The sequence below is a fragment of the Oncorhynchus nerka genome, linkage group LG5 (assembly GCF_034236695.1).
Source record: "Oncorhynchus nerka isolate Pitt River linkage group LG5, Oner_Uvic_2.0, whole genome shotgun sequence".
Taxonomy (NCBI): domain Eukaryota; kingdom Metazoa; phylum Chordata; class Actinopteri; order Salmoniformes; family Salmonidae; genus Oncorhynchus; species Oncorhynchus nerka.
The window spans coordinates 45,716,211-45,742,193 of record NC_088400.1 but is presented as its reverse complement, the minus strand read 5'-3'; the positions used below and the strand labels follow the sequence as shown (position 1 = coordinate 45,742,193).

At 43.6% G+C, this 25,983-nt stretch overlaps 1 protein-coding gene across 2 annotated transcripts in view; it reads right to left on the bottom strand.

Annotated features, from left to right (window-relative positions):
* LOC115129600 (mediator of RNA polymerase II transcription subunit 12) overlaps positions 1-25,983 on the bottom strand; it is an 83,772-nt gene that overhangs the window by 43,904 nt on the left and 13,885 nt on the right. For both annotated transcript variants that reach the window (XM_065018693.1, XM_029660146.2), the window contains exons 16-26: positions 22,955-23,099; positions 22,055-22,173; positions 21,646-21,789; positions 21,318-21,481; positions 20,719-20,850; positions 20,097-20,324; positions 19,777-19,921; positions 12,879-12,999; positions 5,483-5,593; positions 5,245-5,358; positions 2,656-2,810 (exon numbers count right to left, since the gene is read on the bottom strand). In XM_065018693.1, coding sequence (XP_064874765.1) covers positions 2,656-2,810; positions 5,245-5,358; positions 5,483-5,593; positions 12,879-12,999; positions 19,777-19,921; positions 20,097-20,324; positions 20,719-20,850; positions 21,318-21,481; positions 21,646-21,789; positions 22,055-22,173; positions 22,955-23,099 — 1,578 coding nt within the window. The remainder of the gene's footprint in view (positions 1-2,655; positions 2,811-5,244; positions 5,359-5,482; positions 5,594-12,878; positions 13,000-19,776; positions 19,922-20,096; positions 20,325-20,718; positions 20,851-21,317; positions 21,482-21,645; positions 21,790-22,054; positions 22,174-22,954; positions 23,100-25,983) is intronic.

Sequence of the window (25,983 nt, the reverse complement as noted above, 5' to 3'; positions counted from 1 at the left end):
CGCTAAGAGAACTCATTTGTATTTATGTAAATTGTGCATGGGGTCATTGCATATACTGAAAAGAAACACAGAAGATAGACTGTGTGGTGAGAGAATAATAATAATAATAATAATAATTATAACGTAACGACACCAATAATAATAATACATTTGCTATTCCCTTGTTTACAGAGTGGGTTTGCAGCAGGCAAACCCAGTGGTCCCTCATCTACAGTTGTGACACAGACACTCATTTACATTTACATTTAAGTCATTTAGCAGACGCTCTTATCCAGAGCGACTTACAACTCGAGCAAGCATTTAAAAAAAGGCAGGCTGCTTATGCACCCACATCAAAAAAATGCTCAAGACTTCACTGCAGCCCTTTTCATATTAGATTGCAAAGGACATGATGCCATGGGTTCTTTGGCCATAATTTGAACCTGGCCATCTCAAAGGCTCTGAAAATTCAGAGAGTTGACACAGCAGTCAAGGCCTGCCGTCATCTGGTCCAACGCTTCTCACGGAGCAGGAAGAGAACTGAGAGAAAAGCTAGCTGCCCTCAACATGCCACAGAAGGCTCTGATCCATGATGTGGTGACCCGATGGGGATCTACACACAACATGCTTAAGCATTTCCCCAGCCAACAGCAGCCAGTCTGTGTGACACTGGCTGGAGAAAGAGGAACATGGCACCTGATGCCCAAGGATGCCGACATAAGTGTCATGGAGCAAATGTGCCAGCTCCTTAATCCTCTGAGACAAGTGCATCTGTAAACTTGCTCAGAGACACGAGTGACACTGTCAGCCATCAAGCCTGTCCTGGACCACTTCACCCGTGATGTTCTGGTGGAAAAGGATACAGATCCATCCCTGACCAAAGAGATGAAAAGGGTAATGAAAGAAGGCCTTAACAACAGATAAACAGAGAAGGCAAAGAGAGTCATGCACATGGCATGTTTCATTGACCCCCGCTTCAAAAGGAGCTTTTTAGATGAGCCTGAGGCGGTAAAAGTTGACACTGACAGCTGTGTCCAGGAGGCTTTGAAGCTGGCAGCTGGACAAGTCAGGGAAGAACCACAAAGCACCAGCAGCAGCTCCACCACCAACATCCCCACAGCGGCATCGGAGGGGAAAGGCCTGGCTGGGTTGCTGAGAAAGATCACCTCTCTGTTGCCTTGAGGTAAAGAGGGTCAGATTCCGACCACCCCAGAAGAAAGAGTGAAAGAAGAGATCAAGGTCTGCCCGTCTCTGCCACCCATTCCAGCAGAAGAGGATCCACTGGTGTGGTGGAAGGGCCATGCATCAGAGCTGCCTCACCTTGCCAGTGTTGCCAGGAAGCTTTTTCTCAACCCAGCAACCAGCATGCCAGCAGAGAGAGCGTTCAGTGCCAGCGGGCACATTGTCTCCCGTCACAGATCACTACTTAAACCGGACAAAGTAATTATGAGGACATTTTTACTTTTCAATCTCAAGTGAACAAAGATGCATACATACAGGATGTTAGGCCAGCAGCACCTTATTTCTTTATGAAGGTGAGAACGGACATACAATCAGTGCTGTTCATTTGATTTGTTTCCATTTTGTGTGTTGTTATTTTAATGTCAACACCTGCACATTGGATGTGTTTACGTATTGTTCTTACATGCACATTGCTTTACTTGTGTTGCTTTTATATGCACATTTGATTTGCTTACGTAAGGTTGTGTTCATTAAAACCTGCACTAGGGAAACTTCTCTCAAAGCCAATATGGTGCCATCTTTAATGTTATTATTTTTATGTTTATGCACACAAAAAGTGCATAGTGCTGCTAACTTTATTTGTTGTTTGTTGGTTTTGTATATAAACCTTGGTGAAATGATTTCCGTTTGTGTATCAGTACATTTTCAGCACATTTTAACAATACCGTGATCATTTGTCACTATAATCAGGATATGAAATTTTCATACCGTTTCATCTCTAATCCAAAACAAATTCAAGAAAGCATAGTGCCATAAGAGCCATTATTGCATGGAACACCGTTCCATCTCATATTGCTCAAATAAACAGCAAACCTGGTTTCAAAAAACAGATAAAGCAACACCTCACGGCACAACGCCTCTCCCATATTTGACCTAGTTTCTGTATGTATTGATGTGTAGGCTGCGTGTGCCTTCTCTGTCCTTGGGCTGTTCTTGTCTAATAATGTTCTGTATTGTCATTTTTCATGTTTTGTTTGGACCCCAGGAAAAGTAGCTGTTGCTTTTGGAACAGCTAATGGGGATCCTTACAAAATACTAAATGTCAGGGGAATTTAGTGAAACAAGGTTGCTATTTTCACATCAGGGGAATTTAGCTTTAGCAGTAGCTAATGGGGTCCTAATAAAATACTAAGACTGATTCACTCCAAGTCCTAACTGAGCTGCAAGTGCATTGTCATTACCCGAAATGGAGTAATAAATTCAGTCAACTCAGGATTTGAACAGTTGGTTTTCAATTAGGAAATGTTTCACTTCAGTTTACTTTCTGGATTGACTGAAATAAAACTAAACAAATGAAATGGACTCCACACCTAGAAATGACTTGCATTAGGAAATATGCAGCTTCTGGTGTGTGAGGGAAACGGAAGAGAGAAAATATAGGAAGTCCCAAAAATTTGACCCTGGTGTGAAATGTCTCCTTTCACATGTTCTCACCTGTTGGCAGATGCTCTTCAGCACATACTTGGCGTACATGTCTAGGCTGGCCGTCTCTATAGAGACTGTGTGGCCGCCCGACTTCTTGGAACCTATGTCGTCGTCGTCGAGGCCGGCGGGGTGAGAAAATCCCGAGCCCTTCAGTTCTGCATCGCCTGGAGCGCGATGGAGAGAAAATGTTACAAAAGGTAGAACTTCAAGGTTCTGTGGTCTTACTGGTGACCAGTTGTAAGAGATAGACATGTATAGTGAAACTGACAGTGTTTTAAATACTTCGCAGATATGAAACAGACAATCATAATATCAGTACAAAATATCAAATTCCCAGTTTATGCTTCAAAACCAACTTTATATGAGCTTTTTAAAAACATGCTCTATTTGACTCAAAATGCCATGACGTACAGAAAAGGCATCGTTGGCAGAATAGATGGATGCAGTTCAACGCATGACTAATATGGTCACCAATACATTTCTTGTTAGTCAAAAAAAAGGATTGCTTTCAGGTTGTAAATTACAGCAGTCAGTCATGTGGCTAATAGGCGAACACATGTGTCAAACAAGGCCCACAAGCCAAATAGGACACAAAAGCAAATATAAATGAGACATTTGAGTCATCTACTTCATGGAATTACAGCCTGAAGTGATCGCGTCGGTAAATTCAACTTAAATTGCACCTCCGTGTGCCCCATTTACAGAGCACAGTGAAGGGAAAATACACAGACACATGCCACAGTCCTAGCTTGGCTACTAAAATGTTGCAGTCTGGGTTCAGGTTTTAAAGCTAGACAATGAACAATGAATAACCCCAAAAATAAAACCTGAAACAAAACAACATGCAAAGGAGAATTACAGCAACATTTGAGCAGTAGCCTAGGCTGGCTACTCAACTACAATACATTTTGAGTGCACCATACAGCAATGCTGCATTCAACCTCACCGGTGATTATTTGTAGTCGTGAAATGTTATGCACATCTGCAAGCATAGCAGCAAAGGCTGGAAAAATATTTATGTCTCATTTCGTTTTAATATGTTAAAATACTATATACAACGCATTTTTCCACATTTTGTTACAGCCTTATTCTAAAATTGATTAAATTGTTTTGTCTCAATCTACACATAATAACCCACAATGAAAAAGCAAAACGTTTTTTTGTGTGTGTGCAAATGTATAAAATACACAAAACTGAAATATTTAATTTACATACAGTACCAGTCAAACGTTTGGACACACATACTCATTCAAGGCTTTTCTTTATTTAGACTATTTTCTACATTGTAGAATGCCAAGAGTGTGCAAAGCTGTCATCAAGGCAAAGGGTGGCTACTTTGAAGAATTTCAAATATATTTAGATTTGTTTAACATTTTCTTGGTTACTACATCATTCCATGTGTCATTTCATAGTTTTAACGTCTTCACTATTATTCTACAATGTGGAAAATAGTAAAAATAAAGAAAACCCTTGGAATGAATAGGTGCCGAAACTTTGACTGGTACTTCTAAGTATTCAGAACCTTTACTCAGTACTTTGTGAAAGCGCCTTTGGCAGGGATTACAGCCTCTTCTTGGGTATGACGATACAAGCTTGACACACCTGCATTCAGGGAGTTTCTCCCATTCTTCTCTGCAGATCCACTCAAGCTCTGTCAGGTTGGATGAGGAGCATCACTGCACAGCTATTTTCAGGTCTCTCCAGAGATGTTCGATCTGGTTCAAGTCTGGGCCACTCAAGCACATTCTGAAACTTGTCCTGAAGCCTCTCCTGCGTTGTCTTGGCTGAGTGCTTAGGGTCGTTGTCCTGTCTGAGGTCCTTAGCGCTCTGGAGAAGGTTTTCATCAAGGATCTCTCTGTACTTTGCTCTGTTCACCTTTCTCTCGATCCTGGCTAGTCTCCCAGTCCCTGCCGCTGGAAAAATCCCCCCCAGCATGATGCTGCCACCATCATGCTTCACCGTAGGGATGGTGCCATGTTTCCTCCAGACGTGATGCTTGGCATTCAGGTCAAAATTCAACCTGTGCCGACAATCCTTTCTCGGAGTTCTACGGACAACCTCTTCGACCTCATGGCTTGGTTTTTGCTCTGACATGCACTGTCAGCTGTGGGACCTTATAAAGACAGGAGTGTGCCTTTCCAAATCATGTTCAATCAATTGTGGGAAATGGCTTATTTGCATATAGGCCAACTGTAGCTCTGATTGGCTATGGCGCACTGGTCTGAGTAGACTCCAGTCCTGGACAAGACAGTTTTATTCACTGCAGTGTCTATTAATTGTCCAAATGCATGGAAGCTTTTCCACTCTATATTGCTATAGAATTTTAACAAATGCCTTACTTTACATCATTCCCAAACATTCTATGAATTTATGAAAATGAAAATTTTATAGATATCTATGTGCACGCTTGTGAGAAAGTGAAAGTCATATTCTTCCTGGGTATGTATAAAAATATTTTAATACGATTTCATGTTGCTAAAACGCTGTCAGTTTCACTTTAATAACTATAAATACATCAACCTATTCACATTCAATTGTCAAATTGGACTCATACGCAACTTTAAGGACAAAATAATAGCATAATACTGAGTGTATTACCCAGCATAAAGACAGCCTTTAGGACAGCAAAGACAGCTCCGACCACTATGCTGTTCTGCGAGGAAGCCAGAAGGTGGCGATCACACGACGACCGGATCCCAACAGAAGATTTATCTGCAAAATATAAAATCATTAACAATTTCATTAAATTAAAAACATATATTAATTAATGGCATCAATCAATTAAAATAATATAAGATGTGGGATTACACTTGGAATTAGTTTGTTTTGTGAGTACCTGACTTGGCTCCATCCTGGGGGCAGGGGTTGCGCTGCGGGGTCTTGAAAAGGTGCAGCAGAATCCTGCAGGTCAGACGGGCTCCGGGCTCAGAGTCCTGCTCACTGCAGGCTGGGAGGAGAAACACACAGAGAGAGGTAGGTTAAAGGGTCACGCAGACAGCCACACACAACCACGACAACGAATCTGAAGGGGAATAAAGCTGCTTTAGCAAAGTCTGACAACCCTCCTACTATCTGCCAAATTCTTTCTCTCTGCTCTTGTTTTCCTAAATATGATGTCAGTGGGCGGAGCTGGGAGGGTTGTCTGTGAAATAGGACACCTGGGCTCGGGTGTGTCCCGGAGATAAATACACCTTCCCCCCCATACATTGAAGAGACTCCACTCAGACAGTTTTTTTGTTGTGGCATTTTTGGCCTCTGTTCGTTTGTTTTTGCACCTCTCAATACCCCTCATTATCACCATCTATGCACACATCCACTCACTTACACTACTGACTACACACTATTGTTACTTTATTTAATAAATATATATGTTTGTTGTTTCTTTATCTCCGCATTGCCTCCCTCTTTACTGTTTGACTTTGAGACTGGTGTTTTGCAGGTACTATTTAATGAAGCTGCCAGTTGAGGACATGTGAGGCGTCTGTTTCTCAAACTAGACACTAATGTGTTGTCCTCTTGCTCAGTTGTGCACCGGGGCCTCCCACTCCTCTTTCTATTCTGGTTAGAGCCAGTTTGAGCTGTTCTGTGACGGGAGTAGTACACAGCGTTGTACGAGATCTTCAGTTTCTTGGCAATTTCTCGCATCGAATAGCCTTCACATTTCTCAGAACAAGAATAGACTGACGAGTTTCAGAAGAAAGTTATTTGTTTCTGGCCATTTTGAGCCTGTAATAGAACCCAAAAAATGCTGATGCCCCAGATACTCAACTAGTCTAAAGAAGGCCAGTTGTATTGCTTCTTAAATCAGAACAAGTTTTCAGCTGTGCTAACATAATTGCAAAAGGGTTTTCTGATGATCAATTAGCCTTTTAAATGTATAAACTTGGATTAGCAAACACAACGTGCCATTGGAACACAGGAGTGACGGTTGCTGATGGGCCTCTGTACTCCTATGTAGATATTTAATTTTTAAAATAAATCAGCCGTTTCCAGGTTCAATAGTCATTTACAACATTAACAATGTATTTCTGATCAATTTGATGTTATTTTAAATGGACCAAAAAAATTGCTTTTCTTTCAAAAACAAGGACATTTCTAAGTGACCCCAAACTTTTGAACGGCTAGTGTATGTACTAAACAGCTGTTGAAGATAGCTAAGCACTACCAGTTTGAAATTAGTGATAAACCTCCCAAAAATTGTAAAGTTAATATTGAAGGCCAATCTAATGTAGAGTTGTATACGCGTAGTTACCACTGGGGCAGCCTCTGCAGAGGACTCGCCACCTCCCCAGCGGTCTCCCCATTTCACTCTGTTAGCCCTAGTAGTCGTTCTTTTGAACAGCAGAAAGAACTGCTTCTGTTACAGTCAGAGCATGATCGTGTTACGCATGATAAGGAATTGGAATTTAAACAGGAATAGGAACATGCTAAAATCAAGCTGCAACCAGCACGGCTAAACTTGTTTAGGGATGGAAAGCTGTCGGGGGAGGGGTTGTTTAGGGAAGTTTGACCCTGATTTCCCTAGGGGTCGCTCCTCTCTCGGCCGTGCCCCGGACACATTTTATATTGTTGGATACTTACGTCTGTTGCCAACATTTTATGAAAAGGACCCGGATGTTATTTTCATTGTTTGAGTGAGTTGCTGACGCTAAGAGTTAGCCTGATTCTGAACACACTTTAATGTTTATAGTGTGTTAACTGGTAAAGCGCGGGAAGCATATTCAGCTCTTTGTGTAGCTGACAGTGTCAGCTATGCTATGGTTATAATGGCTGTTTTACAGATTTACGAATTGCTTACTGAGGTTTACCGCCAACAATTTAGAACTTTAAAAAGGGCTGATAAAGACTCATGTTGCATCTGCACAAGAGTTATCTTCACAGTTTAATCGCATTCCGCCTCTGCGGTTAAGAGTTTTCCAGAGGTTGTGTGATCTGATTATGCTAGAGCAATTTAAGGACACAATCCCGGATCGAACAGCCACGTACATTAACGCACACAAAGTGAAGACAGTCTCTGAAGCTGCGGTTTTGTCGGACGAGTAAGTTTTGACTCGCAAAAGTAGCATTGAGGAGTCCCGTATTCGGTGTGAGTGGGGGCGTCCAGAGAGATTTGGGTCTCGCCCACCGAGACACTCTGGTTCACGGGCAGAGCTTCATTCATCTAGGGTTGAGCCTGGTTCCCATGGTAAAGCTGACTGCAGTCAAGAATGTCACTACTGTCAGTGTTCAGGTCATTGGAAAAACGAATGTCCTGTTCTCAGGGCTAAGGGTAAATTCAGTACTTGCGCTAACGTTAAACCTAAGCCTATGGCGTTAGCGTCGCCTGTCCCACATCCGTTCACTCCTGTCAGTCCGTCTCATGCCCAGGTGCATGTGGAAGACCCAATTGACCCAGATTATTTATCTTTCATGAGAGGGTTTTGTGTGTCTGTTAGGAAGTAATGACCCAGTGCCAGTGAAGATCCTGAGGGACACCGGTGCCTTTGAGTTGTTTGTGATAGAGTCTGTGTTACCCTTCTCTGCTGAGTGGAGGTGATATGGTCCTTGACTAGTCTCTCAGAGCACTTCATGATGACGGAAGTGAGTGCTACGGGGCGATAGTCATTTAGCTCAGTTACCATTGTTCCTGTTCCCAAGAAAGTGAAGGTAACTGAGCTAAATGACTATCGCCCCCGTAGCACTCAATTCGGTCATCATGAAGTTCTTTGAGAAACGAGTCGGCTTGATTACCAACAACGACGAGACGGCCTACAGGGAGGAGGTGAGGGCCCTCGGAGTGTGGTGTCAGGAAAATAACCTCACACTCAACGTCAACAAAACTAAGGAGATGATTGTGGACTTCAGGAAACAGCAGAGGGAATACCCCCCTATCCACATTGCTGGAACAGTAGTGGAGAGGGTAGTAAGTTTTAAGTTCCTCGGCATACACATCACAGACAAACTGAATTGGTCCACTCACACAGACAGCATCGTGAAGAAGGCGCAGCAGCGCCTCTTCAACCTCAGGACGCTGAGGAAATTTGGCTTGTCACCAAAAGCACTCACAAACTTCTACAGATGCACAATCGAGAGCATCCTGGCGGGCTGTATCACCGCCTGGTACGGCAACTGCTCCGCCCACAACCGTAAGGCTCTCCAGAGGGTAGTGAGGTCTGCACAACGCATCACCGGGGGCAAACTACCTGCCCTCCAGGACACCTACACCACCCGATGTTCCAGGAAGGCCATAAAGATCATCAAGGACAACAACCACCCGAGCCACTGCCTGTTCACCCCGCTATCATCCAGAAGGCGAGGTCAGTACAGGTGCATCAAAGCTGGGACCGAGAGACTGAAAAACAGCTTCTATCTCAAGGCCATCAGACTGTTAAACAGCCACCACTAAAATTGAGTGGCTGCTGCCAACACACTGACACAACTCCAGCCACTTTAATAATGGGAATTGATGGGAAATGTAAAATATATCACTAGCCACTTTAAACAATGCTACCTAATATAATGTTACATACCCTACATTATTCATCTCATATGCATACGTATATACTGTACTCTATATCATCTACTGCATCCTTACGTAATACATGTATCACTAGCCACTTTAACTATGCCACTTTGTTTACATACTCATCTCATATGTATATACTGTACTCGATACCATCTACTGTATCTTGCCTATGCTGCTCTGTACCATCACTCATTCATATATCTTTATGTACATATTCTTTATCCCCTTATACTGTGTATAAGACAGTTTTGGAATTGTTAATTAGATTACTTGTTGGTCATTACTGCATTGTCGGAACTAGAAGCACAAGCATTTCGCTACACTCGCATTAACATCTGCTAACCATGTGTATGTGACAAATAAAATTTGATTTGATTTGAGTCAAGGACCATATCACCTCCACCCTACCTGACACCCTAGACCCACTCCAATTTGCTTACCACCCCAATAGGTCCACAGACGACGCAATCACAATCACACTGCCCTAAACCATCTGGACAAGAGGAATACCTATGTAAGAATGCTGTTCATCAACTACCTCTCGGCATTTAACACCATAGTACCCTCTAAACTCGTCATTAAGCTCGAGACCGCCCTGTGCAACTGGGTCCTGGACTTCCTGATGGGCCGCCCCCAGGTGGTGAGGGTAGGAAACAACATCTCCACCCCGCTGATCCTCAACACTAGGGCCCCACAAGGGTGCGTTCTCAGCCCTCTCCTGTACTCCCTGTTCACCCATGACTGCGTGGCCATGCACGCCTCCAACTCAATCATCAAGTTTGCAGACGACACTACAGTGGTAGGCTTGATTACCAACAACGACGAGACGGCCTACAGGGAGGAGGTGAGGGCCCTCGTAGTGTGGTGTCAGGAAAATAACCTCATACTCAATGTCAACAAAACAAAGGAGATGATCATGGACTTCAGGAAACAGCAGAGGAAGCAGTTCCTTGGCGTACACATCACAGACAAACTGAAATGGTCCACCCACACAGATAGTGTAGTGAAGAAGGCGCAGCAGCGCCTATTCAACCTCAGGAGGCTGAAGAAATTCGGCTTGTCACCAAAAACACTCACAGACTTTTACAGATGCGCAATCGAGAGTATCCTGCCTGGTATCACTGCCTGGTACGGCAACTGCTCCGCCCACAACCATAAGGCTCTCCAGAGGGTAGTGAGGTCTGCACAACGCATCACCGGGTGCAAACTCCCTCCCCTCCAGGACACCTACACCACCCGATGTCACAGGAAGGCCAAAATGATCATCAAGGACAACAACCACTGAGCCACTGCCTGTTCACCCCGCTATCATCCAGAAGGCGAGGTAAGTACAGGTGCATCAAAGCGGGGACCTAGAGACTGAAAAACAGCTTCTATCTCAAGGCCATCAGACTGTTACACAGCCACCACTAACATTGAGTGGCTGCTGTCAACATACAGACTCAATCTCTAGCCACTTTAATATTGAAAAAAATAATAAATGTATGACTAGCCACTTTAAACAATGTCACTTTATATAATGTTTACATACCCTACATTACTCATCTCATATGTATATACTGTTCTCTATACCATCTACTGCATCTTGCCTATGCCGGTCGGCCATTGCTCATTCATATATTTTTATGTACATATTCATTCCTTTACACTTGTGTGTATAAGTTAGTTGTTGTGAAATTGTTAGGTTAGATTACTTGCAGAGCCTTTCTCAAGCTGGGCTTTTCCCCGTATCTTGGTCAGTAAACCAGATGGGACAAAGATTTTGTACGGACCACCGTAAGGTAAACAGTGTCACAAAGTCAGATTCATTTCCCCGGATGGAGGACTGCATTGATCAGGTTGGAGCAGCGAAGTTAGTGAGCAAGTTTTACTTGTTAATAAAGGGCTATTGGCAGGTGCCAATTATGCATAGGACACACAATCTCTGACTTTATTACACCCTTCTGTCTGTACTCTTATTCGGTTATGAGTTTTGGCCTGCGTAACACACCTGCCACTTTTCAGCACCTTATGAATAGGGTTGTCTCCGGTCTCGTCGGGTGTGCTGTTTATCTGGACGACGTAGTGGTTTATGCAGATACTGGTGGACACGCATTCTAATGCGCGTTGTCCCCGAGTGTTGTGACATATGCGTGTCGCTCACGTGATCTGACACTGTTCATTTAGTGTTGTCCTGTTGCTCCTGTCATCAGTCCCTGTTGTCCTCCTTTTGAAAAAAGTGTCATGCTTAAAAAGGTAGCTTAGGTCTGTGGAGGACGAGATTGGCTGGGGCAGCTTTAACCAGGGCAGCATGTTTGTTTTAGAATATTTAAAAACAATTGTTTTTTGGTTGGTGTGGTGTTCCAGGGTCCTTGGTGGTCCCCAGTTTTATGGGGGAGACCAAAAAGTTGGACCCTGAATGGACCCAAGAACAATCAGACCCAGACACGAAAACAAATAGACCTAGACAGTCCTATACTCAGCTGGCCCCTCCACCAAATGTGTGTTAAATGCACTACAACAAAGCTTTCTTAGTGTCTAACAGGCTTTCTCTACCCGTAAACTTGTTCTGAACACCTCCAAAACAAAGGTAATGTGGTTTGGTAAGAAGAATGCCCCTCCTCCCACAGGTGTTATTACTACCTCTGAGGGTTTAGAATCTGAGGTAATAACCTCATACAAGTACTTGGGAGTATGGCTAGACGGTGCACTGTCCTTCTCTCAGCACATATCAAAGCTGCAGGCTAAAGTTAAATCTAGGCTTGGTTTCCTCTATCGTAATCTTTCCTCTTTCACCCCAGCTGCCAAACTAACCCTGATTCAGATGACCATCCTACCCATGCTAGATTACAGAGACAGTTTACAGATTGGCAGATAAGGGTGCGCTCTTGAATGGCTAGATGTTCTTTACCATGTGGCCATCAGAATTGCCACCAATGCTCCTTATAGGACACATCACTGCACTCTATACTCCTCTGTAAACTGGTCATCTCTGTATACCTGTCGCAAGACCCACTGGTTGGTGCTTATTTATAAAACCCTCTTAGGCCTAATTCTCCCCTGTCTGATATATCTACTGCAGCCCCCATCCTCAACATACAACACCCGTTCTGCCAGTCACATGCACACACATCCCTGGTTCGCTCCTTTTTTCAGTTCGCTGCAGCTAGCGACTGGAACAAGCTGCAACAAACACTCAAACTGGACAGTTTTATGTCAATCATGAACACTCTTACTGACAGTTGTGGCTTTGTGTGATGTAATGTTTGTACCATGTTTTGACAACTTCACAGGGGACTTTGAAAACAAGCTGAATGAGGCCTTGATTGGCCATCACAGACAGACACGCACACTGTGCAGAGTGGGATCAGACACACTGTGGCGTTTACCTCCTGCTCAGACAGAAAAGACAAAAGTAATGCATTATGGGCATGGGAGTATCTTCAAAGCATAGAGAGGCAGGCAGACGCCGTCTGTGTACTGTAAACTCATTTATACCGAGATGGCAGAGAGTTCAGGCTAGATTAAATAGAAGAGACTGGGATCTAAGAATAAGGCCTGGGTGGTGTTCCTTAGGGCATGCAACAAAAACGCTTCAAAGCATTTAGCAACGGAAAACGAAAATAAACGTTCCTTATTAGACCGAGTACAGGTAGTCAGTCCATCCCTATTTCACGGATTTCTTTTGTTTGGTGCCTCAGGAACAGGACCCTGGCATTGGGTCTGGGGGTGAGAGACGGGCTCTTACCAGCGTTGAGGAGGGAAGGGATGGCTACGCAGCGGACCAGGTCCTCCAGGAGAAGACACTGACGGGCAATGAGGATGGCTACGAAGGTGGCCAGGGAGTCATGGAAGGAGAGATCGCTGACCTGATAGAACAGAGAGAAGGAAACAGAGAAGGACATTTTCAAATTTGAAGTGGACTGCTAATTACTCAACACGTATTGGTGTCGAGAGAAAGAGATGCTGGAATGTTACTGTGTGTGTTCCACTCTAATCGTGCCTCTCAGAGCCGGAGGAGCATTCAGCGGGTCGGACACGAGGGGCTCCTATCAATCACGGATAACAAAAACAAAGCCAGCCATGTCGCGGACACCAATGCTGCCCTACCGGACAAGCTAAACACCTTTTTCTCACGCTTTGAGCACCTCAATGACTAAGCAGCCAAGGAGAGCCCCAGAGGACAACGAGGGTTACATGGGTATTTTTATAAACTAGGGTCCTAGTGAGAATGTCCTATGCTGGAAAATATATTACAGCTGGTGATAAGTCATTGCTAATAATTTGCCAAAAGTTTTCATGTAATTACATTAAGATATAGCTACAACGCAGCTATCGGAAAGTATTCAGACCCCTTGACTTTTCCCACATTTTGTTAAATTAAAGCCTTATTTTAAAATTGATAATTGTTTTTTCCCCTCAATCTACACACAATACCCCTTAATAACAAAGCAAAAATTGTTTTTTAGGAATGTTTACAAATGCATAAAAAAAATGAAAACCTGAAATCTCACATTAATATCAGTATTCAGACTTTGTTGAAGGACCTTTGGCAGCAAGTACAGCCTCAAGTTCTCTTGGGTATGACGCTACAAGCTTGGCACACTTGTATTTGGGGAGTTTCTCCCATTTTTCTCTGCAGATCCTTTCATCCTCTGTCTGGTTGGATGGGGAGCGTAGCTGCACAGCTATTTTCAGGTCTCTCCTGAGATGTTCGATAGTTTTCCTCAAGGACCTCTGTACTTTGCTCTGTTCATCTTTCCCTCGATCCTGACTAGTCTCCCAGTCCCTGCCGCTGAAAAACATTCCCACAGCATGATGCTGCCAATACCATGTTTCACCGGTGGGATGGTGCCATGTTTCCTCAAGACATGAGGTTTGCATTCTGGCCAAAGAGTTCATGTTGGTTTTATCAGACCAGAGAATCTTGTTTCTCATGGTCAGAGTCCTTTAGATGCCTTTTGGCAAATGCCATTCGGGCTGTCATGTGCCTTTTCCTGAAGAGTGGCTTTCGTCTGGCCACTCTACCATAAAGGCCTGATTGGTGGAATACTGCAGAGATGGTTGTCCTTCTGGAAGGTCCTCTCATCTCCACAGAGGAACTCTGGAGCTCTGTCAGAGTGACCATCAGATCTTGGTCAACTCCCTGACCAAGGTCCATCTCGCTGGATTGCTCAGTTTTGCCGGGGCGGCCAGCTCTTGGAAGAGTCTTGGTGGTTCCAAACTTCTTCCATTTAAGAATGATGGAGGCCACTGTGTTCTTGGGGATTTTCAATGCTGCAGAAATGTTTTGGTACCCTTCCCAGATCTGTGCCTCGAAACAATCCTGTCTCGGAGCTGTATGGACAATTCCTTTAACCTCATGGCTTGGTTTTTGCTCTGACATGCAGTGTCAACTGTGGGACCTTATATAGACATATACAACTTAACTGTGGGACCTTATATAGATATGACCAATCAATTGAAAGATCAATGGAAACAGGATGCACCGAAGCTCAATTTCAGATGCTTCATAGCAAATGGTCTGAATAAGGTATGTTTATATTACATTTTTTCCAAATTTGCAAACAAATGTTTTTGCTTTGTCATTATGGGGTACTGTGTATAGATTGAGGATTTTATTTAATCCATTTTAGAATAAGGCTGTAACGAAACATAGTGTACAAAAAATATATTAAAAAAGGGGGTCTGAATACTTTCCGAATGCAATACAATTCATAGGTAAATCAACTCATGTTTAACCCTTTCTCATGGTTGGTGTCTTGACAGATTTGTTTAAAATTGTGTCACATAATACATTACTTTTCTGTTCTTGTATTTATGGCAGTGTTAAGTAGCTGTAATATCATGTTTTAAGCATTAATTAGTTAAGAATCCTGGATCTAGCTTTCAGTCAAATTTGTATATAGAGATCTAAGAAATTCAGTGTACCTACGTAACATTTGTCGTCTCTTTATGTCAGCATTTCCCAAACTCGGTCCTCCAAGGTCAAAGCTGGATGATTAGTTGATTATTTGAATCAGCTGTGTCGTGCAAAAATCTAAACGTAAATCCGGGGTCCCGAGTACAGTGTTTGGGGAAACCCTGCCTTATGGGCACACAAATACAAAATTATTTACTTACAGTATGCGAATGCAAAATCTAATGCTTCTAACTGAAAGAGTCACCTTGATACTTAAAACCTAAATCGATACGGTCATTAACGTGGTTCTTCAATAATTATGCATAATACTTGTTGGATGTGCATTTGGTGTCTGATTAGTTAGGAAGGAATTTTTATAATTGACAGTTAAATGATGAACAGCTGTTGTGATAGCACATGTGACGCAACAGCCCAAGTGCTAGATAAAAGGTGTTTGCGAGGAATGTCCAGAATATAATTTTTTTCTCATTCCTCACGCTGTTGAAGACAGTTGTGCCTGGATCTAATATCCCTATCGAATTGATGTTGAGGGCTTGCATTACAGCAGGGCCTCGTTAGATTTAACAGAGAAAGCATCAAGGTCATGGGTTCATGTTTTAGTGCCTCGGATTGGACAGTCTACTGTGCTCATTTATATATGATAGACTATGATGCAAAAACGCTATTCCTATTAATTATTCTGGATATAATTATAAAATAAATACACTACCGGTCAAAAGTTTCAGAACACCTACTCATTCAAGGGTTTTTATTTTTTACTATATTGTAGAATAATAGTGAAGACATTAAAACTATAAAATAACACATATGGAATCATGTAGAAAGCAAAAAAGTGTTAAGCAAATCAAAATATATTTCAGATTCTTCAAATAGCCACCCTTTGCCTTGATGACAACCTTGCACACTCTTGGCATTCTCTCAACCAGCTTCACCTGGAACGCTTTTCCAACAGTCTTGAAGGAGTTCCCACATATGCTAAGCACTTGGTTGGCTGCTTTTTCTTGACTCTTTGGTCCGACTCATCCCAAACTATCTCAATTTGGTTGAGGTCGGGGATTGTGGAGGCCAGGTCATCTGATGCAGTACTCAATCACTCTCCTTCTTGGTCAAATGGCCCTTACACAGCCTGGAGGTGTGTTGGGTCATTGTCCTGTTGAGAAAAAAAAAATGGATAGGCCCACTAAGCTCAAACCAGGTGGGATGGCGTATTGCTGCAGAATGCTGTGGTAGCCATGCTGGTTAAGTGCCTTATTCTAAATAAATCGCAGACATTGTCACCAGCAAAGCACCCCACACCATAACAATTCCTCCTCCATGCTTTACGGTGGGAAATACACATGCAGAGATCATCCGTTCACACACCGTTGGAACCAAAAATCTCATATTTGGACTCCATACCAGACACATTTCCACCGGTCTAATGTCCATTGCTTGTGTCTCTTGGCCCAAGCAAGTCTCTTCTTCTTATTGGTGTCCTTTAGTCGTGGTTTCTTTGTAGGAATTAAACCACGAAGGCCTGATTCACACAGGCTCCTCTGAACAGTTGATCTTGAGATGTGTTTGTTACTTTAACTCTGAAGCATTTATTTGGGCTGCAATCTCTGCAGCAGAGGTAAGTATGGGTCTTCCATCCCTGAGGCAGTACTCATGAGAGCCAATTTCATCATAGCGCTGGATGGTATTTGCAACTGCACTTGAAGAAACTTTTTTTTTTTTATATGAACAACTATATAAATTACACAATTACAAGAAAGTCCTTGCATTTGACTTGCCAATGACTGTATGAACCCTGCTTAAAAAGGATGTACAGTGCGTTTGGGAAGTATTCAGACCCCTTGACCTTTTCCACATTTTGTTACATTAAAGTCTCATTCTAAAATAGATTACATTAAAAATGCTTCTCATCAATCAATACACAATACCCCTTAATGACAGAGCAAAAACAGGTTTAGAAATGTTTGCATATATATATATATATATTTTTTATACATATATACATATACATATATATATATACACATCTATATATATATATATCACACACACACATATATATAAATAAATACCATACTAACGTAAGTATTCAGACCCTGCTATGCGCCTCAATATTGCACTCAGGTGCATCCTGTTTCTATTGATCATCCTTGAGATGTTTCTACAACTTGATTGGAGTCCACCTGGGGTCAATTAAATTGATTGGACATGATTTGGAAAGGCACACACCTGTCTATATAAGGTCACACAGTTGACAGTGCATGCCACTGCAAAAACCAAGCCATGCGGTCAAAGGAGTTGCCTGTAGAGCTCCGAGACAGGATTGTGTTGAAGCACAGATCTGGGGAAGGGTACCAAAACATTTCTACAGAATTCAGTGGCCTCCCATCGTTCTTAAATGGAAGAAGTTTGGAACCGCAAAGACTCTTCCTAGAGCTGGCCATTCAGCCACACTGAGCAATTATGTGAGAAAGGCTTTGGTCACTCTGACAGGGCTTCAGAGTTCCTCTGTGGAGATAGGAGAACCTTCCAGATGGACAACCATCTATCTCTGCAGCACTCCACCAATCAGGCCTTTATAGTAGACTCAAACCATGAGAAACAAGATTCTCTGGTGTGATGAAACCAAGATTGAACTGTTTGCCCTGAATGCAGAGAGTCACATCTGGAGGAAACGTGGCACTATGCATGGTGGTGGCTTCGGGACAAGTCTCTGAATGTCCTTGAGTGGCCCAGCCAGAGTCTGGACTTGAACCCTGTGAAGCGATGCTCCCATCCAACCTGACAGAGCATGAGAGGATCTGCAGAGAAAAATGGCAGAAACTCCCTAAATACAGCTGTGCCAAGCTTGTAGCGTCATACACAAGAAGGCTCATGGCTGTAATCGCTGCCAAAGGCCCTTCAAAAAAAGTACTGTGTAAAGGATCTGAATTCTTATGTAAATGTGATCTTTTTTTAAAACATTTCATAATAACTTTTTTTGCTTTGTCATTATGGGGTATTGTGTGTAGATTGAGGGGGGAAAAACAATTTAATCCATTTTTAGAATAAGGCCGTAACATACAATTTGGAAAAAGTCAAGGGGTCTGAATACTTTTAGAATGAACAGTATGGTCATAGGGTAGCCCACAGTTATGGGCCAATTTGCATATTTGTTCCTCAAAGTAAACGGGGAATTGCATGAAACTTCTTTTTATTTTTGTTTCAAACCATTTTTAAATGTTGATCCCAATGTCACACATTGGCCCCAATATTTATAGATTTACCCACTTACGGTCTCTCAAAGACCAACTTAATTCATTCAAACGTGTTAACCATCGTAAGGCTGTTGTTCCAAACGGCATCCCTAGCCGTGTCCTCAGAGTATGTGCATACCAGCTGGCTGTTGTGTGTTCGGACATTTTTAATCTCTCTAGCTCAGGCCGCTTCAAATGTCCAATATCATCCCCATTCCCAAGAAAGGGAAAGGAACTGAAAGACTACCGACCCAACACGCATTTCATCATCATGAAGTGCTTTGACGACCACATCACATCACCCCCCCCCCGACAGTCGACCCTCTCCAATTCCCCTACTGCCCTGACCGATCCACGGCCGACCCAATCGCCATTGCACTGCATACTGCCCTCACCCACCTGGACAAAAGGAATGCATATGTGAGGATGCTGTTCATTGACTACAGCTCGGCCTTCAATACCATAGTGCCCGCTAAGCTCACCACAAAGCTCATGGCCCTGAACTCCTAATGCAACTGGGTCCGGACATCCTGACAGGCCACCCCCAGGTGGTGAAGGTAAGCAACATTACCTCCGACACTGATTCTCCACAAGGGGGCATCCTCAATCCCCTCCTGTACTCCATGAATACCCGACTGCGTGGCCTCAAACGTTGTAGGCCTAATTGCCGACAACAATAAGACGGCCTACTTGGAGGAGGTAAACACTCTGATGCCGCGGTACCAGGTAAACAACCTCTTCCGTAACGTCAGAAAAACAAATGAGCTGATTGTGGACTTCAGGAGGAACCAGGCTGGGCACGCCCCCATCCTCATAAACTGGGCTGCCGTGGAGACGGTAAAACTGGCAAGATCCTCGACATACACATCTCAATGCTGAAGAAATTCAGCCCGTCTCCAAGGGCCTTCACAGTGTTCAACAGGAACACCATCGAGAGCATACAGGTCGGGCTGAATCACAGTCTGGTATGGCAACTCCACCGCCGTGGATCGCAAGGCACTATAGAGGGCTCAACCGAATACATTATTGGATGCACACTGCCTGCCCTCCAGGACACCTACAACACCAGGTGTCACAGGAAGGCCATTAAAATCATCAGGGCACCCAGCCACCCAAGCCATGGTCTGTTCTTCCCGTTTCCATCACTCAGACCGTTGCAGTATAGGAACATCATGGCAAAATCTGTAAGTCTGGCCAATAAATTCTACCCCCAGATCATCAGGCTGCTAAATAGCCACCACTAGTCAGCTATCTGCTTCCATGTCACCCCCACCCAGTCCCCCAACCCACCCTCTCCCCCTGCTGCTCCCCCTACTCCCCTCACCCTGCCCCCACCCCCACCCCAGTGGACATTATCATTGCCACAGTGAATGTATATTTTATATTTTTATTATTTTATTGTCCTGCATCGGAGCTCAAGAATTTCACTGAGCTGCAGGGCTATTGCGCAGTGTGCGCGTGTAGGTGTGCCGAGTGCATGTGAACACACTCACGTCCACGTTGCACAGCAGGTCATTGAAGCCACAGTTGCCATTGTTGGAGGAGCAGCAGAGGGCCTTGAGGACGCCCAGCCACTCAGCACTCAGAGAGCGACAGTACGCAGTCAGCTCCGCACACAGGATCCCAATGTCATTCACTCTGTATAAATAGACACACAGAGATGGGTATTAAACTCATAACACCTTACTATATAATGCATATAAGATACGCATAACTGGTTAGTTGACAGTCAAGACTCCTGAATTGTTTTAATGCATCTGGACATATCCGCAATCAATTATTGATAACGGTTTTATAGAAAAACAGTGCTTGCCTCTCGGGGTCCCGGTGGTCCACGCACACATCCATGAGGACATTGCAGACAAAACTGTAGCGATTGGCGGGGCTGTCGTTGAGGATCTTACCCACCATGCTGTGGTTGAAGTTGTGGGCCGACGGGTTGGCGATGGCCTCCATCATGAACACAGGGTCCCACAGCATATTGGAGTCTGACGGGTCGATGTTACAGTAGATGGAGTTCTTTACCTTGGAGCAGAACTCACTGGACCAGGGAGGGAGAGACATATATTTAGAGAGCCTGGACATTGATGTTTCTGCATTATGATTCATTTACATGGCACTACAACATTCTATGGCAGCAATGTTAGCTCCCAATTAACATTACATGGGGGATATGAAACAATGCAATGTAACTGAATGTCTAAAAAATGTAACAAATATTCAAAATTCTACAAGTTGCCCCAACTCTCTAAATACATGGCTCTGAGGGAGAGGAAGGACACGGATTGTTTTTAGAATCATTAGACGGCTACCATGTGGGGCCAAATATTTTGGTTTCAACACAATGTTTACTTGACTTGGCCCACTAAAACAACGTCATGGAAATGGTAGAATACAATAAAACTGCATTGAACAGTTGATGGTCCATGTTTAACCTGAAGATCTCTCCAAACTTGCTCTTGAGGTGACTGCAGGAGGTATAGAGGTCATACAGGTAGGCCAGGATGCAGCGCTCAGCTGAGGAGCAGTCTGCAGGATTCACCCCTGACTTCACCACGATGCGCAACCTGGTTAATTAAAATAATTCAACACATTAATGCAAAACAACAAAGGACAGAACACTTCCTGTACTAAATGAGATATGGAAGACAGGTTGAATTGAGTTTGCAGGATACAAGGTGACCATTGTAATAGTCCCAAAAGTGCAAACGCCAAAGTATTTGAGGGGTGCATTTGACTCCAAAGTATTTGCTTTAGCTATACTTTTTGATGACCTAGGTCTGAATAAAACAGAGACAGGTTTATTGTCAGTGAATAGCCTAGGTACCTGACTGTTTCTGCATTCAATAACGCCATGTCACTGCCTTGCCCATACAATGGCTAAAGTCGATTCAGACTGGCGACCAGGCTATATAATAGAGCTGAATGGCTAGGGGTTGGATAGCGCCCCAGGCTATTGATGTGAATGACTAAGGGTTGGATGGCATTAGCACCCAGGCTATAAAAGGTGAATAGTTAAGCTTGTGTGACTTACCCGTCAAAGACCTGCGCCGTCTGCTCGGGGTTGAGGATGAGGCAGGAGTGGTACCTCCGCAGCACGGCCACGATGCACAGACACAAGCCCGTGGTGTAGCTGCCCACCAGGCTGGACGACTTGAGCAGCAGCTCTGCCTCCACCAAGCTCAGCTCGTTCAGCAGCTAGAGACACAGGTACACACACACAGGCACGGGAGAGGGGAAGTAAGATAAGGTTAATTATACAAATATTAAAACCATTCAGGGAATAAAATAGAAAATATAACTACGAAAAGTGTAATTAAATGCTACGATTAAATGCATTGACATTAGAGATAAAGCTGTACCTGAATGGCAAAGTCGATGAGGCCACTAATGTTAAGGGAGTACTCCATGAGGTCAAATATGAACTGGATGTGTTGGACCAGGGGCAGGTGATAGGACATCCCTAAGGCAAAGCTGGTGATCTGTTCAAGAACATTCCTGGACACCTAGTCATAGAGAAGAGAAGGGAAACAGGCCTACTGTAAATACATAACTGTGAATATCCATAACATTGCAAACTCCAGTATCAAAATAAAAGTAATTGAAAACATCAGTTTGTAGTGAAAGATGTGGTTTTATAGGAATCATTTATTTAATTGCATATCATCAGTATCTATTTTTACTGAATAACTTCAGAGGATTCCACTAGCAAGTTTTGAAGCACCATTAAAAAAGGTGAGACTGGACTGCTATGGGAGGAGCGTCGCTCACCTGAGAGGTGACCTGGTGCTGGTCAAAGTGGGAGAGGTGCTGAAATTTGGAGAAGATGTCCTGTGCTGTGGGGAAGGCCTCGGGCTTACTCCTCTTCCTCTTCTGTCCTTCATCTCCTCCTGAGAGAGAAAAGAAAAATCGACTATTATATATAGGGCCATTCTCAAAGGTTAGAGCTCGTCTGATGACATGTTTATGCCCCAAATGGCACCCCATGCGCTTTTAAAATTCACATTATAAAATAGATTGTGCTCAAATAACACAATTCAAATATTAAAAGGAAAATAGAAGTTTATTGAACTATTAAAAGGAAAAGAGAAGAAATTACTTGAATGAAGTAAGCTAAAGCACTTCAGCCTGAGTAATTATCACTTTTCAAATAACTATTGTTAAGGTCACATGCTCTGAGAAATAAGATGGGTGGCAGCAACTGACAGCTATTAGCATAGAAATCGGACAGGATGAAAATTAAAATTGAATGAAGGTTGCGAGCTCTATGTAGGAATAGTGCGCTATTTGTGAGGTAGCCCAAGAGCTGAGTCAGCATTAAAAAAAAAGGGACAGCATCCATAAAAAAAACTGTTAAAAAGATAACGGCTTGCTGCAATCTACACAAACATTATATGCAGTGTGATATACAGGGAGCACATCTGCTGAGAGCTCCATAAATCTATCGTTGAACATCACGACTGGTGCGCAGTCATGTCAGAGTCTCGAGTTTCCAGAACGAGCATAGTCTTTCTTATCCCTCTATGTGAAACATGCTAAAAGCAACTGCAGAGAGAAATACATCAAACATACCATTTTGCACGAGGGAAAACAGAAGCCCCATAGATAAGATAATACAAGCAGTTACCATCATCAATCGTAAAGCATGTAAACCCCCATTAAGGGTCTTACCGGTCTCTGCTGTGCTTTTGCGGTTGAGCACCTTCAAGATGTCTTTGGTGATTTTCTTGATGGCGTGTCTTGCTTCGTCTCGCTGCTTTCCCACGCCGTAGAGCACCACCAGGCGCTGGTTGCACTCGTGACTGGCACTCTCCTCCTGGGAACAACAAGTGAGTCAATGTATGCACTACGCGTTGAGTAGTGGAAGTAGTTTATGTAGCCTGAGATCTGAAGACTTATGTTGGCCCTTAACGCTAATGCCTAGACCAGGGATGGGCAACTTTGCAGGGGCTGGGGTTACAAAAAATCTGAACTCATCATGAGTGGCCATACTGGCCCATGGGTCTGAGTACCCACAACCATACCCACCCAGAGCTAGCCCTAGCCCCCCCCCCCCCCCCATATTGACAGTGTAGAAGAAAGTTTGAGTACATTTTCTATAATTCTACACATTTTAACATGGGGCATAGAGAAAATGTTAAAGTTACAAAGCAAGTTTGCTGCAATTCATTATGCCATGGGGCAGATGAGATTTAGCACATTTTGTCATGGGACAGATTATTTTTTCTTCTTCAGTTTTACAGCAAATTTTCTGCAATTCTAGATATTTTGCCATTAGGTTGAGAGAAATGTTTGCAGTTTTTAATATGATATCTGAAAGTGTGACTAACAAAATCTAATTGGGGCCCCCGGTCAGATTACTACAAGTTAAGGTAGCTGGTAAGTCGCTCTGGATAAGAGCGTCTGCTAAATGACTTAAATGTAAATGTAAATGTAGACTAACTCGCCAATAAAAAAATATTTTTTATCTGCAGTTGCCCATCCCTGGCCTAAACTTTAGCTCAGAATGCTAACTGTGTCAAGGAGTGAGTCAACACATGCATAGTGGAGGTAACAAAAACAAAAAAGTAACACATTTTATAAAAAAGTAACAATAACGAGGTACCGGTACCGAGTCAATGTGCGGGGTTACAGGTTAGTCAAGGTCATTTGTACATTTAGGTAGGGGTAAAGTGACTATGCATGGATAATAAACATTAAGTAGAAGCAGTGTAAAATGTGAACAGTCTGACTTGGGTGACTAGAATTGTTGGTCCTTCCTCTGACAACGCCTAGTATATAGGTCCTGGATGTCAGGAAGCTTGGTCCCAGTGATGTACTGAGCCATACGCTCCACCCTCTGTAGCGCCTTATGGTCGGAGGCCAAGCAGTTGCCATACCAGGTGGTGATGCACTCGATGGTACAGCGGTATAACTTGGAGGATCTGGGGACCCACGCCAAATCTTTTCAGTCTCCTTAAGGGGGAAAAGGCGTTGTCGTGCCCTCTTCACGACTGCCTTGGTGTGTTTGGACCATGATAGTTTTTTGGGGACATGGACACAAAAGGAACTTGAAACTCTCGACCTACTCCACTACAGCCCCTTTGATGTGAATGGGGGCATGTCGGGCCCTCTTTTTCCTGTAGTCCCACAATCAGATCTTTTGGGTTGCTCACGTTGAGGGAGAGGTTGTACCGTGTTTCTGACCCCCTCCTTATAGGCTGTCTCATCGCAGTCAGTCAGACATACCACTGTTGTGTCTTCAGCCAACTTAATGATGGTGTTGGAACGGTGTTTGGCCATGGAGTCGTGAGTGAACAGGGAGTACAAGAGGGGACTAAGCATGCATTCCTGACTTGCCACCGTGTTGAGGATCAGCATGGCAGGTGTGTTGTTGCTTACCCTTACCACCTGGTAGTCCAGGATCCAGTTGCCGAGGGAGGTGTTTAGTCCCAGGGTCCTTAGCTTAGTGATGAGCTTTGAGGGCACTATGGTGTTGAGCGCTGAGCTGTGGTCAATGAACAGCATTCTCACACAGGTGTACCTTTTGTCCAGGTGGAAAAGGGCAGTGTGGAAGGCGATTGAGATGGTGTCATTTGTGGATTTGTCGGGGCGATACGCAAATAGGAGTGGGACTAGGGTTTCTGGGATGATGGTGTTAATGTGAACCATGACCAGCCATTCTAAGCACTTCATGGCTACCGACGTGAGTGCTACGGGGCAGTAGTCATTTAGGCAGGCTACCTTTGCTTTTTGGGGCCTAGGGACTATGGTGGTCTGCATGAAACATGTAGGTACTACAGACTCGGTCAGGGAGAGGTAGAAAATGTCAGTGAAGACACTTGCCAGTTGGTCCACGCATGATCTGAGTACAAGTCCTTGTAATCCATCTGGCCCCACGGCCTTGTGAATGTTGACCTGTTTAAAGAAGTCTTACTCACATCCGATGGCGCCGGAGAAGGCAGACGTTTTGCTCGCCCCCAGCCGATTGTGGTTTTTCGTTCGTTTATTTGCATTGTTTGTAACTTTTTTTTTTTTTACTTACAGTTGAAAGTCGGAAGTTTACATACACCTTAGGAATCGTGAAAAACGTATTTGACTAACATTTAATCCCAGTAAAAATTTGTCAGTTAGGATCACCACTTTATTTTAAGAATGTGAAATGTCAGAATAATAGGATAATTATTTATTTCAGCTTTTATTTATTTATTTCATCACATTCCCAGTGGGTCAGAAGTTTACATACACTCAATTAGTATTTGGTTGCATTGCATTAAATTGTTTAACTTGGGTCAAACGTTTTGGGTCGCCTTCCACAATAAGTTGGGTGAATTTTGGCTTGTGTAACTGAGTCAGGTTTGTAGGCCTCCTTGCTCGCACACGCTTATTTAGTTCTGCCCACAACTTTTCTATAGGGTTGACGTCAGGGCTTTATGATGGCCACTCCAATACCTTGACTTTGTTGTCCTTAAGCCATTTTGCCACAACTTTGGAAGTATGCTTGGGGTCATTGTCCATTTGGAAGACCCATTTGCGACCCATTAACTTCCTGACTGATGCTTAAGATGTTGCTTCAATATATCCACATCAATTTCCCTCCTCATGATGCTATTTATTATGTGAAATGCACCAGTCCCTCCTGCAGCAAAGCACCCCCACAACATGACGCTGCCACGCCCGTGCTTCACGGTTGGGACGGTGTTCTTTGGCTTGCAAGCCTC